This window comes from Castor canadensis, chromosome 12 (assembly GCF_047511655.1).
Source record: "Castor canadensis chromosome 12, mCasCan1.hap1v2, whole genome shotgun sequence".
Classification (NCBI taxonomy): Eukaryota; Metazoa; Chordata; class Mammalia; order Rodentia; family Castoridae; genus Castor; species Castor canadensis.
The window spans coordinates 74,937,367-74,952,871 of NC_133397.1; the positions used below are offsets into that span (position 1 = coordinate 74,937,367).

A 15,505-nucleotide genomic window follows, 5' to 3' on the forward strand; every position below is an offset into this window, starting at 1 on the left:
ACAGACTGTTAAAATAAGCACTGACTGGGTTGCTGGCAATTGTGCACTGGGACCACATGGAAATTCCATTATACTTCTTGGAGTAGGGCCTCATCTTATTTGGTTAGTCTCCCAAAAGGGCTGCATGGTGACCCTTAGTGGCAGAATAAAGCAGAAGAGGAAGACTCAAGCAATAGCAGAGATGAGACCAAGAATAGGAAGGACGTTTTGAATAAGAATTTTTTTGGTTATATGTAACAGTAACATTTGCTGTTTCATATAACAGAGAAAAATTTTATAGGTTTTCAATATCATCATTCATTTAAGATACATTTGCCTAACTTAGCACTGTAAGAATCACCTGGGACCCTTGTTAAAAAGTATGGATTTTGTCCTGTTCATCTGCATCCCCCCATCTTGTTTCTAAGGCTTAGGAAAGACTGTCACTAATAAGTGCTTCAGGTGATTTATATCCTAGTCAATTTTAGGAAATAGTGATTTAAGCCAATTCAGTAAACCTTAATGTTGATAAATTGTCATAATTTTAAGCTAATGTGTTATGTGTAATTTCACTTTATGAGTAATGTGCCATTCGGCAATGGAAGTGTGATAAATATGAGTATTGACAAACTGTCACATTTTAGGGTTAATGACTTTTCCTTTGAATTTTCCTACCCTGCAAAGGTATTAGGTACTATGACCCAGAACTCAAAACTAAGCAGTGTATGTGCCCCTGAGAGGCAGAATAGCTCTCTGTATCCCTCCTCATACCTCTTCCTCACTTTTCTGTTTCTCCTGCCCCACTTTGCTCTCATTTTTCTTTCTGCCTCTTGCTTCCTCCATTACCCCTTACAAAATACAAGTTGAGTGAACTTAGGGCCTCATGCATGCTCAGAGTTCTTAATTTTAAATAAGAATTAACCTGGTAAGTATAAAATGAAAACCTTGAAAAATGGCCAAGCCTTTGGTTCCATCAGCACTGGAGATTAGTTTTCCTTTCCAGGTTCTCATCTTAACTTCATGTGACCCAAAAAAGGAAACATCTTCCACCTGGTTCTAAATCTGGTCTCTTGATTTTCTGTGCCAATTGCCACCCCAGTAATTCCTTATCCTCAGTAGGATCTTGATTCTCTTTTTTACATACTCATGTCAAAGTTGCTTTTCTAGTTTATAGGTTGTCTAGTTAGGAAATTCTTAGTTCATTTTATATTCATGCTTCGTATTGTCTTCTTTCTAGGAATATATATCTTTGAGGTGACTCTCATCTAAGAATATTTAAATGTGCCGTCAAAGAACAGAAGCTCCCTACAGTTACCTTTATTCAGTTCACGTTGTATATATAACTTAATCAAAGGCCAATCTAAAAGGAAATACCTTTAGGAGACAGATGCTTTTATTATTTTCTCTTTAGATAAAAACCTTACATGGTTTTAAAGTACTGAAATAAAGCAGTACATAATTCAGTACTTATAAATTGTTGCCAAATTAGGGCAGTACTATTGTCTCTGGTTTTTAACTGTGGCCAGACTTTAAAAAAAAAAAAAAGGCAAACAAGGTTTGAAGAAATAAATAGTACTGCCTTGCATCTCTCAAAAGTTTACAGTCTAGTCGGGCAAGACAGAGACACATGAAAAGTAAAGTAAGTGGACTAGATACAGGTGGTTTATGCCTACAATCCCCGTTGCTTGAGTGCCTGAGAGTGGGAGGATCAAGGTTCAAGGTCAAGATGAACAAATAGTTCAGGAGACCCCCCACCTCCAAAATGGACTGGAGGTGTGGCTCAAATGGTAGAGAGCTTGCTTTGCAAGCATGAAGTCCTGAGTTCCAACCCTGGTCCTACCAAAAAATTAAAGTAAAAAAAAATGCATCAAACATTACCAAGCCAAGCCATATCAGAGCACAGGAATGATACAGATATTATTGAAAGTTGATAGTAAATTTGTGAACAGAAGATCATCCTTCTGGCATCTTTAAGAAAAGCATGGACATATCTATCTACTTGTTTTTGCATTTGCTCCTCGAGCACATTCCATTTGGCTTTTCTGTTTCTTTCATATACTGTCCTGCTTGATTATTACTCCTCATGAGCATTTTCTTGGGGATCTTTCACAAGAGTCCTCAGTCACAAAATCAGAACAGCTGACTTGGCCTAAGAGAGACTGGTATCAAATCAGTCAAACTCATGGAAGGGACTAGAGGCATGGCTCAAGTGGTAGAGCACCTGCCTTGCAAGCGTGAAATCCTGGGTTTAACCCCAGTACCGCAAAAAAAAAAAAAAACTAAAAAAACCACAGGACATTGCTTTGTAGTCATAGACAGTGGGAAGTTGTGTCTGCTTAGGCTCTAATAGTCAGAATAGTTTGTTTTCTGCTTCAACCTCCAGCATTGTCTGACATCTCACCTTTCTATTTTCCTTTGTCCATGCTGCTATAAGCAGACAGTCAAGTCAAGTGATGCCCTGAATTTCACTCATGGCACATGTATTAGTGCAGTGAATAATACATCCCATTTAACTCATAGAGAGGCACAGCCTTAACTTTAACTGCATTTCTAGGGTTCCGTTTGGTCATGCCCCTTTTTATCAGGTCCTCTTTCTTGACTTTTTTGTTAAAGTTGAAATTCTTCCTAATTCAAGGGTTGGCCACCACTATTCGGACCATCGTCTGGTACACCTTCATCTACCTGTTTGGATTTCTGGAAGAATAAAGGCCTTTGCTTTTTTATTTAAGTTCCTCATTCTTTCTATCCTTCCCCTTCCCTGCCCCCTATTTGGCTAATTCTGTTGAAACTGTTTCAGAAATTTCCCAAATCATCTGGCCTCCTCTAAACTATTTTATTCTTCGTCCTCTCTCTCTCTCTCTCTCTGTCTCTTTTTTTTTGGGGGGGGGGGCAATAATGGGGTTTGAACTGGTTGGGGGAGGAATTTGTGCTTCTTAAGCTTATACTTTACCACTTGAGCCACAACTCCAGCCTTTCCTTCTCTTTTATCCTGGCTCTTGATCTGGTCACAAAATTCTGTCACACTGCTCATCTCTCTGAAAACACGGTTCTAAAATGGGCTGTCATCCTGTTTTCCCCTGGGGAGTTGCATTCATGAATTTACAGAGCACATGTATACATTATCAGTAACCATTATCAGTGTTAATCACATTCAATGGAAGTGAATTTGCACAGCTACATTATAATCAAACATCTGCTATTTCATTTGAGGATTGACCTTCAAAGATACCTTGCTGTGGAGAAGTGTGGCATAGACTTACGTCTGTCTTTATCATTCAAGCCTAGACTTATATGTAAATGTGCACTTGTGGGCACTCTTGACAGCGCTGGGGTTTGAACTCAAGGCCTCACATTTGCTAGGCAGGCACTCTTACCACTTGAGCTACTCCACCAGTCCAACAGCACATTTTTAAACTTTTTAATGGAAAGTATTTTGCTGTACCATGAAAATATAAATTGGCCAAGCTGTTAGAGATCAAATTTGAACTGTCCATCTAGAAATGTTGTCTGTGACCTTTAGAGATGTATTTTCATTGTGAATGATAGCAAGTTCTTGAGGCCTCTACTACTCTTCACTGGTTCAGAATCTATTGTGATTGTGCCTGGGTGAAATTTGACAATAATACAATTTGTAGCCAAATACTGGCTCAGAAAGATGTCCAAACAGTGTCCATTTATTGAGCCTGCTTCTTTACTTTTCGTTTCAGATTTGTCCAATATGTGCAGCGTTACCTGGAGGCGATCCTAATCATGTCACAGATGACTTTGCAGCTCATCTTACACTTGAACACAGAGCCCCTAGAGATTTAATATCCTTTTGAGACAAGAAAGGAAAGAATTGTTGGTAACATTTGTCATTTTGATTATTTTTGAGGATAATATCCCCAAAGAGAGAAAAACTATTTTCTATTTATTTGACCTTTTCCTAAAAGCGAGTCATTGTTGAGGTAATTTCTTACTTCTCTCTTAACATACTTTGTTTTAGTTAGTTGGTTAGTGTTTTTCATTTGGTTGGTTTTGGTTTTTGGCAATTCTAGTGTTTGAACTCAGGCCTTTCACTTGTTAGACAAGCAGTCTACCACTTGAGCCACACCTCCAGCCCTTTTTGCTTTAGTTATTTTTCAAGTAGGGTCTCATACTTTTTGCCCAGGCCAGCCTCAGATCATCATTCTCCTACCTGTGGCCTTTGAGGTAGTTGGGATTACAGGCCTGAGCCACTAGGCTCAGTAGGATTTTTTTTTTTTTTTTAACTATTGTTAAGTGAAAGGTGACCTCCCAGAATTTCTTTTTTTTTTTTGGCAGCACTGCGGTCTGAGTCCCCATCATCTTTAGTTCATTATAATAAAAAAATTTTAAGGCAGTTTGATCAGGTTGTAAGTCTTCTAGGAAGGTATTTTCATGCCAAAAAAAAAAAAAAAAGAAAATGTTAATCCATTTTAAAATTTAAATATAAAGAGGCTATATTTGCTTCTCCTCTCTTCCTCTGTGAGGTGGGGATAGGTGAGACTGTTTTGCGCTTTAGTGTCTCCTTCTCCAGAGAGCCATTTCCTGCTCAGTCTCTGAGTAGGATAGTATAAGGTCAAATCTACCTCTAGATTTGTTTCCTGCTTTCGTTTCTGTGTCCCCTTCTCTGTGTTTCAGCAGTTCCTGGCACTCTTCCCTGAGATTACTGACCTACCAAAGTAATTAATTTTGTAGACTCAGTGCTTCTTGCTTTCAGAAGTTAGGAATTGTCCTTCCTAAAGCTGTTAGGACTGTGTTCTCATGCAAAAGTTTCAGCGTTCATTGCAGCTTAAAGGAATTCAGAGTTTATCAAAGCTTTTCTCTCTGCCAGACCTTCTTCTGATTCCCTTAATTGGCTCTCAGAAGTCTGATTTCTTGATAAATGTCATGTTAATCTGTGTGTCCACTAGTGTAAGTAGTTCAAATATTTTCTGCTTAGCAGCATTGAAAAAACTTGAAGATAGATTAAAAAACCTAATCATCAAAAGAACTCTTATCTACTGAGCTTAAATTATTCATACTGTTCCTTTTTCATTATAGATGATAATGGAGGTTGCATTAGTTATCTATTAATACAGCTCTCCCCATTATAAAAATTGATACTTACTAATTGTGGTTACTTGAATATAAACTTGTGAAATTTATTACTGAGGTCAGGATAAGGGAATACTTACCTTGGATATCTTACCAAGGAACTCTTTTAACTTCATCTGACATTGTTACTCTGGAGCCTAGAAAGAAATTTCTGCCCAGAAAAAGTACTTTTTTAATCTAACACACAACACAATAGAGAGAGAGAAAAGGAGAGCACCTTTTTTAGGGTTAATAAGCCTCATAAATAAGAGTTGGAACCTTTGCATTCTAAATTAAATATGCTATTTTAAAATACTTACAATTTTGAAATTCTGAATGTCTGTCTACCAGGGGCTCAAATGAATTTTTTTCCACTTTTGTGCAATACTTGGTCATTTTCTTAATTTTGAGTTATGATGAATCGAGTGGTGTTCGACATGTACGTAGAATGTTTCACCCTGGCCGGGGATTAGGAGGTCCTCGTGCTCGTAGATCAAACATGCACTTTACTAGCAGTTCTACTGGTGGACTTTCTTCTTCTCAGAGTTCATATTCTCCAAGCAATAGGGAAGCCATGGATCCTATAGCTGGTAAGTTAGTTTCAACTTGATAAGTTAATGGCAGGGTGTGGGGGAACTCCTTTTAAAATGTTTTGTGGGTTTGTAATTTTAGTCTTTTCCTCTCTGATACTATGACTGTGTTCCCTCACAAATTCCCAAATATTTTAGAAGTGTAGAATATTTATTCAATAAACAACATAAAGTAGTTCCTGTGGTTCTGCATTTCACTAAGGAAGCAAGCTCATAAGATGATACTGAAGGATTTTATTTTATATTTATGGCCTCCTTCGAAGCACAAGAAAGTCATAAAAGGTTTCAGAGTGAAATCCCTCCAAAGTTCCATGGTTCAACCTCCTTGAGTACACAAACATTAAAGCTAATTGACAAGACTAAGGGATTGAGCTCTTCTCTTGGAACACAGTAGGAATTTTTCTGTCCTTATCTTGAATTGAGTACCAGATTGTTGTGGGACATACTGAAGGATAATAAACCTAAAAACTGTCTGTGAACTTGTTGTGCATTGCCAAGTCACTTGAGTCTAGTGTGTAACACCCCTGGGAAGCTGGCAGCAGAGCACAAGGGTCACAGTACAGTGTCTCAGAAATCACTGTAGCCTGCATATCTGTATGATGCCCCAAGCACACAGGTGGTAAGACGCCCAGAAGTGTGTGCAAGTTTACAGCAACAGTTCTGAAATGTGTTTACATGGAGGAATGTATAATCGGAAGCCATCATGCACCTTGCAGAATACCTGAAGTATCTGTGCGTCTACATCTGTGACACTCAACAGTTTTCCTCATAAGGTGTTCTTAAAAATGTAAGCTATGCAGTATAAAATTTTAATTCCAAATGTGCTTTGTATATTTGTGCAACAACAGAAACAAGCCCAATAAACTCGAGTTTTGGGGATTTAAAGAACTATTTCTTTGTCCAAAGAGTCTGTTTACCTGCTATCTTTATAGAATAGTCTCTAAAAGGTAATTTCTGGCAGCACAATTCAGAAATTCTCTCCATTACTTTGATTTAAATTAGTTTAGGGATGGACTATATATCTCATTAAAGAGTTGTATGAGAACCTCTGTGATAAGCAACAGTAAGCAAGAAAACAGAAACTGGCCTGGTTAATGAGTTTAAATGGTAAATCAGAGCCTTTACTGTTCTGGGAACATTTGCAAGACAAATGCTAGTTCCCCTGTAAGGTAGGTAGACCTGATAGACAGCAGTGACTGAACCTTCTTTAGATGAGAACATAGGGACAAAGGTCCACATTGCTCTTGATGAGTGCATCCTTATCGAGAGTCTGAATCATATCAGGCCTCTTGCCTCCTGAGTAGCTAGGATTTACTTGGGGGGAGGGCAGACAAGATGGGACTGGGGTTTGAACTCATGGCCTCATGCTTGCAAAGCAGGTGCTCTACCACTTGAGTCACACTTCTAGAACTATTTTCCTGGGCTTGCCTCAAACTGACATCCCAATTTTAGCCTCCAAAGTAACTAGGATTACAGACAGTGAGCCCCCATTGCCTGGCTCACTTTAATGTATTGATAAGAGGACGTACAACTAAACTTGTGCATTATGCAAATAGTTTTTTCAAAACAATCTGATAAGTTTTGCCTTAAGTAGAAACAATTGTATGTAGGTTAGTGTTCATGTTTGTGATTCCCCATAAACAAATTTCTGCCTCCAAGAGGCATTCTAAAAGGTGCTTAGCTCATAGCTGAATTTAAATATGAGAACATATTTGTTCACATCCCTGTAGTGTGTTTACCTCTGTGTTAATCGTCTTCATTTCCATTGGCAGAGCTTTTATCTCAGTTATCAGGAGTGAGACGTTCTGCTGGAGGACAGCTTAATTCTTCTGGCCCTTCTGCTTCTCAGTTACAACAACTGCAAATGCAGCTGCAACTAGAACGGCAGCATGCCCAGGCAGCACGGCAACAACTGGAGACCGCACGCAATGCAACCCGGCGCACTAACACAAGCAGCGTCACCACTACAATCACACAGTCCACAGCAACAACCAACACAGCAAATACAGAAAGCAGTCAGCAAACTCTCCAGAATTCCCAGTTTCTTTTAACAAGGTAGCTCATTTATTAACAGAACATGCATTGGAGAAGCAATGTTTTATTTGACACTAAGCAGACTAACACCTTTTCTTTTTTATCTGTATGTATATATGTTCTTAAAAACAATACCTTTGATTAAACGATTACAACTCACAGCTCTCCAATTAAAACTACATATTCAATATTTCCTCAGATTATGAAAAATAATTGATTTTTAGAGAAAGTAAGGATGCTGGGCTTCTTTTTCTTAATGTACATATGTCATCATCAAACATGAATTTCCTTTCCATGCTATACATAAAACTTGAGCACCATATCATTATATATGGGCCATATTAACATGTGTTATCATAATTAATATTACTCCTAATTCTCAATTTCAGTCTGCTGTGAAATACTAAAAAGTACAAAAGAAGATTTCATAATACAGTGGTGATTTTCTATGAATTTCCTAAATTTAGATTGTTACGGTTAGCATGCAAAAGTAACTATTTAAAAAATGGTTTGCCATGGTGTAACTAATACTCAGTATACATAGCAAGCCACACTATTGGATAAAGTTTTATTTGCTTCTAAAACTACAGTTGGCAGCTCAATATAGTCCTCTAACAAAACTTCATAGGCATTTTATGTGACGTAAGCACAAAAAGAATTTTTAAAGAGCAGTGCTGATCTTTATTACTAGAGTGGTACATGTATATAGTTGTAAGTGAAACATTGTGTACATAAAATGCGTGAGGACCCTTGGCCTAGACCCTGACTTTGCCATAATAGGTTTGGACTTTAGACTAGTCATTTCATTTCTTCAGACCTCAGTTTTATCATCAGTATCCCAACAGTTGTTTTGTTTTCTGGGGTTTGTTTGTTTGGTTTGTTTTTTGGGGTTTTGTTTATTTGTTTGTTTTTGTTTTTTGGCTTTGGTTATTTTGGAGACTTTTTGCCCAGGCTGGCCTGGTCTACGATCTTCTTTTATTTGGTCTTTTTTTTTTAATTTATTAATTTGTTTTTTATTAGTGTATATTCATTGTAGGGGGGGAATTCATTGTGATACAGTCCTCCTATTTTAGGCTTCCCACCATCTCTGAAATGATAGGCGTGAACCACTGTCCTGTTTTTTTCCATTGAGATGGGCTGACCTGAACTGTGATCCTCCTGATCTCAGCCACCCACTTAGCTTAAGATGACAGTGTGCACCACTGCACCTAGTTATCAATTGAGATGGGGTTGCAAACATTTTGCCACAGGAGAGAATTTTTGAGAATTAAATGGAATACTGGTATAGGTTATTATCTTTTATGGATTTCAGGAGGAAGTTTCAAGTGAGAAATTAGCTTTTAATTATCTTTGCAAGGTCAATAACTGCCTTCTTATCACCAAAAAATGCTGCTTCGCTGTTAAGGAAATCAAAGCCACAATGTGTGTATTTGCTGAGAGTTAACTGAAATGAGGGTGGAGTATCTTCCAGTACCCTTTGAAAAAGACATCTTCCCTATTTTATTTATTTATTTGTTTGTTTGTTTACTTACTTACCCCAAACTACAGAGTGGGCTTTATCTGGGATTTTTTTCTGTGCAGTTTTGTTATTTGCTTTACTATACTCCTGGAGTATGATATGAGTGGCCTGACTGCTTTCCTTGGATTCAAGTTGTAGCTTTTGGAAGGACTTCTGTACAATTTATAGTTCTATACAATTTTAGATTATTTTGCAGTTTTTGTTTGTTCATTTTCTTTTTTGAAACAAGGTCTCTCTGTATAACCCAGGCTGGTCCCAAACTTGCTGTCTTCTGCCTCCCAAGTGCTGGGATTATAGGCATGCACCACCACATTCTGCATTTTCCACATCTTTTATTTCATCATTTGATCTGGACTCACTTGATTTTTCTGAGGCAGTATTTTCCAAAAAATTTTATATATTTGGAGGAATATATAATTACTTATGTTCATCTTTTTTCTTCCCATTGAAAAAATTTGGAAAAAAACTAAGTAATAAAAATAAAGAGTTGATTTATTGTTGGGCTCCTCAGACATTCAAATACATAACATATGTTGTAAACTTTTAAGGTAAAAAAAGCAGCTGCAGTGTTTGCAGGGGAAATCCTGATCTTTTTATGGCCATACTGGGGTTTGAACTCAGGACCTTATGCTAAACAGGTACACACTACCACTTGAGCCACTCCACCAGTCCACAATCCTGTTCTGTGATCATGCTGCTATTATATGATATATTTAGGACTTTGTCTTTAGTCTCTTCTTTGACCAGAGGCAGTTCCTATTCATCTTGTCCTAGAACTGATGGTGCAAACACAGTTTTGGGGGGATTCAAGATAGTTGACCTTGTAGGAAGTGATCAAATGTCACAGTCCAGTGTTTGGTAATGGGGCCAGCTAGTCTTGCTGACCTTCCCCCCAACCCCCAACCCCCATTTGAAGATCTTCACAAGCTTTGCAATTCCTTTTAGGTCTCACATGAAGTTGGCCCATCAGAAGATTAAGACCTAATACCAGATTTTATCTTCCCCTCAAGAATGAGGCATTTTCTCAATTATGTCCCTGAAAATCAAGACAGCAGTATTGGAAGCACATGTTCTCCAGAGGGCTAAAGGCCTCCCCCTGTATGTCTCTAGTTCTGCTAATATAATGTTAGTAGTCATATACACCCTGTATCTTTTTATAAGACAGTTGGCTTCTGAATATCTTTTTTTCTTTACTAAAGACCTTTTCAAATGCAATTTGAAACACTTTTACAGTTTGGATTGAGAATATGTAGCCTACTGCTCAAGCTCTATTCCATTAGGTATTCTCTTGTGATGATCTTAATTTTAACCATGAATGTCACCAGTCATTTCCTTCCAGTGTGGATTTAATGGCTTTTATTCGTTACTTGCCATATACTTTTGCTTTCTTTAAGTTCTGTAATTTCTGCACCATAGATCTAATCATCCAGTGGTGGTTTTTAACTTAATAGCTGTGAGATTTTGAGCAAATTACTTAATCTCTGTTTTAGGTTCCTTTTCCTGTAAAATGTAGGTCTTAACTGGTAGGAGTTCGAAGAGCTAATAACATACACAAAGCACTTAGAATAGAGTCTGACCCATAGTTGGTACTTAGTACATACCATCCATGTGGCTTTGGGCATTGGTTGGATAGCAGGGAGCAGGTAACAGTAAACAGCACAGAAATCTGTCCCTGGGCTCTGGTATTCCTGAGTTCCTAAGAGAAGTACTTGTCACACATGCCTGTTGGACCTCCTCACTGCTCCCATCTTCTCCCTGTCCTGTTACTTTTCTTGATCCCAGTACTCCAGCTGACTTCCTTTTCTTTCATTGTCACTAAAAATATAGAGAAGTAAAATAAAATCATTACTGAAACTGTGCAAATTTTCCCTTTTTTTCTACTGGGGAAATGACGTTTTTAAATCATTTTAACAAGTTACTAGCAAGTGGTAAGTAGAATTTTCAACTCTTCCATCTCTTTAGGCTCTGTGCAAATAAGCCACATTTCCCAGCATAGCTCAGATTCCCCCAAGCATGTATCAGCTGCACACGGTGGGCAGGTAAACTTCACGTCTACTCTGCTGCACTGTAGCTTTGTGTAGGGGAAATGAGGGCAGTGTGTGTTTTCTTACCCTCAAGTTTGTATACATGTCTTTATTTATTATACATGTATTTATTTATATAACGATGGAAATAATAGAGAAAAATCAGAAATTTTAGAATTTTTTTTTCAGCTATATAATCTCATAACTACAGTTTTTTTGTTTTTGCTTCTGTCTTCTTTTTACTACCTACAGGTGAAATTCTGGTTAGGGAAATAACTACCTCCCCAAGAGTGTAAATGCTTATTTTTTGTTTTGTTTCCTCATTGAATCTAAGTGAGGTGTAGATTCACACCTTATAGTAATAGTATTGCTACAAGTTTGGGGAATTCATCTAAATATAGCTAAGGTGATAAATTAGGGCAGGTATTGCAATAATGTATCTCAGATTCTGAATGCTGCAACCTGTCAAGCTTGCACAGGGAATAACATTGTAGAAATTGCCCATGCCATTGTTCATTAACTCTTTACCAATAAGGTCTCTTCTTTTTAACTTACACAGGTTGAATGATCCTAAAATGTCTGAAACAGAGCGCCAGTCCATGGAAAGTGAGCGTGCAGACCGCAGCCTGTTTGTCCAAGAGCTCCTTCTGTCCACTTTAGTGCGTGAAGAGAGCTCGTCCTCAGACGAGGATGAACGGGGGGAAATGGCAGATTTTGGTGCTATGGGCTGTGTAGATATTATGCCTTTAGATGTTGCTTTAGAAAACCTAAATTTAAAAGAGAGTAATAAAGGAAATGAGCCTCCACCACCTCCTCTTTGATGACCTCCCAGTTCGCAGACAATGTCCTCTGTGCTGTATTTGCCAATGAAAGTGGACAACAACTATCCTGGGTTTGTTTGGTGATTGTAATTTCAGGTCTGTCACTCTTGTTACATTGTGTACATTCAAAAGGAAGAGAGAAAATATATATGATAATCATTTCCACTTAACTAATTTTTACTTCTAGCAGGTAAATGTAGGTAGCAGTGCAGGGTGATCTCTGCTTCCTGTACCTTGACATGCAAAAGGCTCTCCTAATACTCCACATTCAAACTGAAGAGGAAAATTGAAATCTCTAATGAAGCTGCTGTGTGTATTTATGAATATTAATGAATAAAAACTGCTTGGATGGTTTACCTTAACTACTGCATGAGGTTTTTTGCAGCGTGCATGAGTTTTAGTGACCTTGTTATTTAAAAAATTAAATACAAGGAGTAAAACTTAAAAAAAAAAAAAAAAAAAAAAGCCCAAAGCTTTCCTAAACATTATTCAATGGTTATGGGACAAAGTAGCTTTTGAATAATGTCTGCCTCAATCACCTTTCTTTGTGCCTCCTATGCACAAAGCCAGCTCTGCAGTGGAATCTGGGGGTCCTAGCCAGGCGCCGCGCTTCGCCCTGTGAGACTGTCTGAGGCCCTGTTAATCATCTTGCCTGTGTGGAGCCCGGCCTGTCTCTTAAATCATCTGCAGAAGACACAGCAGTGCAGCCATTGTCGGAATCTGCTGCAGGGGCTCTGTGTGCCCTTAAAACAAATCCTGCTCATGTTTGTTTAAAGTTTTTACTTTTTGTGGTTGTTTAAATTTTTTTTGATTGTTAAACATGTTTCATTCAGGTGTAGATGAATTTCATTTATTCACTGTTCAACAAAGTTAACCTGAATTATGTTGTCTTTGTTTTTAAAAATCTCACGTTCTCAATCATATTTTGCGTTATTTATGTATTTGCTTTGTGGTTTGCTAAGACAGATCAGTATCAGGGGAGCTTTGAGGATTTGCCTTCCCAGGTTTTGTCATATTACAACCAAATTCTTAATGCTAACTTTAGCACCTTTTATTTATTGGGGTTTTTTTTCTGGCATTAAAAGTAAAGCCTTTTAATTGAATCATGCCACCTATATGCCTATATTATTAATCCTATGTAAAAAAAATTGTACAGCCTTTTTGTGTTTGTTTTGGGGCTTAGAGGGGCCGGGTTATTTCTTTTCTTTTTCAGTTTTTGTGTATAGACTTTCACAGTAGCTCCAAGGCAGGGACAGCTGATTTGGGGAATGGGGTGGGGGCAGTTTTTGGAATGTAAATTTAGGACTTTTTTAAAAGGTGCGCACAGCTTCTGATAAATTTATAACTAGACTTAACCTAATCATGTTTCCTTCCGATTCTCTTCTGTGAACCCTTCTCTCCATCTCCTCTCTCTCCCAACCATTCTTGTCTTTTCCTGTGTGTTTCTTCGTTTCTTCAACATGACAAGCATACAGGCTTGAACACCTCTCCAGTGTTTTCCAACTGTGAAGTTCACGTTCATCCAAATGTACCAAAACAGAAGTCACCCTACATGTCTAAAACCTGTTGCTTCTCCTCCAAAACTTCAGACTCCAATGATTTCAAAATATATTAGCTTTGTTTCTTTATTAGTTTCTGTAATGAAAAATGTATTTTAAAGGAAAATTTTACACTCGGCTTCTAGTTAAACTAGAAGTCAAGTCCAGTAGGGATTTTTCTTTTTCTTCAATTAGTTGTTGAGAGGTTTCAAAAACCAGTTTTCAAGCTGTGGTCTTTTCAAATACATCTTATACACTTAAGTCACGCATTTCAATAAAGCATTTTCAAGATTGTTGACCACTTGAATTTCTTTGGTGTTGGTAAATTAGCCTAACTATTACTCAGAGATTTTATATCTCTAATACAGTATTTTTTCTTTTTATGCTAAACATCAAGATCCTGGTTTTGTGTGAATGCATCACTTTGGATTTGAGAAACAGAAATTGCCAATTATGTACTTTCCCTTTTCTGCGCAAATTCTGGGAAAATGTAATATCCTCCATTTTTTAACATGGTTTTAGGGAACAACTGTAAGTCTTTTCAGGGCAGTTTAATTTAGATCAATTAACACTTCAGAAGACCTAGAAGTTGGTAAGATTCCATCTCATGTAGACTACTGTATATTAATTATTTTTTATCAGATATTTTACAAATACCTCACCTCATCTTGTATTGTAATCTATAATAATGTATTATTTTAGGGTAGAAAGACACAGAATATCAATATAAAAATATATTTAAGCCCTTCAAATTCTTGTGTCCTTATTCTTTAGTTTCTGAATCAACATATTATTGAATGTACTACTGAATAAAAGTAAGTTGCAAAGACTTTGTTGGAGAAAAGACAAAATTGAAATATACATTGTTTATTTGGCTACATTTTCAAATTTCTAAGGACCAGATCTTGAGTTCTGAGAGGTTTTTGTGCTGGAGGGGTTTTTTTGGTTTTGGTTTTTTGAGTGTCTCTTATATAAATTTGTAAATGTTCTGTAGTGCTTGTCTTTGCTTCCTGCTTGGAAATAATTCTTTCTGTTCAAGGTGTTCTGGAAGGAGTTTAATTTTCATGATTCATAGAGAACCAAAAGAAATTTATATTGAAAGGGTTCAAAGAATACGTCACGCTACATTTATTTGGCAGTGTGTTGAAGAATCCCGGAGTAAACCCTGATAAACTGATAATGTGAAGAATATTCATGGGCAACCACAGAGAACCACGGGATTTAGAATTTAGCTAGAACAGTTAGACTCTGTCTCATAATTCTCAAAAAGTTTTTTTCACTCATTTACTTTACTAAAATTTTTCAACTCTTTCAAAAAGGGAAATAGCTGTGCTTTTTTTCTTCTTAGTGGTCACAGTCATAAGATGAAATTGCTGTTGTTGGCTACAGTGAAATCTTCTAATTTGTATTTAGGTTGCATTGTTGTTTTTGTTTAGTTTTAATCCACAGAATTAGAATCTAGGTTTGCCACTAACAGGATAGTGAACTCCTGTGTATGCTTAGACTCAGGTAAAATAAGAGGAATTTGCCTGTGTGGCCCCCAAATGTAGTTTAGAACTCATCCCATTGTCAATCCCTCATTTTTCCCCTCAGTATTTCATAATAGTATACTTTTTTTGGTAATGTACTAATGTATTCAAAGGTAAATAAGGAGGTGGATGGGGACTGGGAAAGTGTGGAGAGGCTAAGGTAGGAGAAAAGGGATCTCTTTTCCTTCCAATGTCAGCTACATAGGGGAAATCAGTTCTGTTTCTTAATTACATGCACAGTTTTGGGGATACATGAAACACTGATTTCATGTGCAGTAGAAAGTACACTAGAAATGAAATTTTAAGGTAATGATTGTGCTTGTTCTAAAGCTCAACTAGACACTTTGAAACAGTTTTCTCCTTGAGGAAAGGGAATGTGTGAAGCTTTGTATCCA

General features: G+C 37.3%; 1 protein-coding gene across 3 annotated transcripts in view; it reads left to right on the forward strand.

Annotated features, from left to right (window-relative positions):
- Kcmf1 (potassium channel modulatory factor 1) overlaps window positions 1-13,879 on the forward strand; it is a 64,497-nt gene extending 50,618 nt beyond the window's left edge. For all 3 annotated transcript variants that reach the window (XM_020163377.2, XM_020163378.2, XM_074050093.1), the window contains exons 4-7: window positions 3,687-3,788; window positions 5,471-5,645; window positions 7,418-7,700; window positions 11,782-13,879. In XM_020163377.2, the coding sequence (XP_020018966.1) occupies window positions 3,687-3,788; window positions 5,471-5,645; window positions 7,418-7,700; window positions 11,782-12,043 (822 nt within the window). In that variant the 3' untranslated portion in view covers window positions 12,044-13,879. The remainder of the gene's footprint in view (window positions 1-3,686; window positions 3,789-5,470; window positions 5,646-7,417; window positions 7,701-11,781) is intronic.
- The last annotated feature ends 1,626 nt before the right edge of the window (window positions 13,880-15,505 follow it).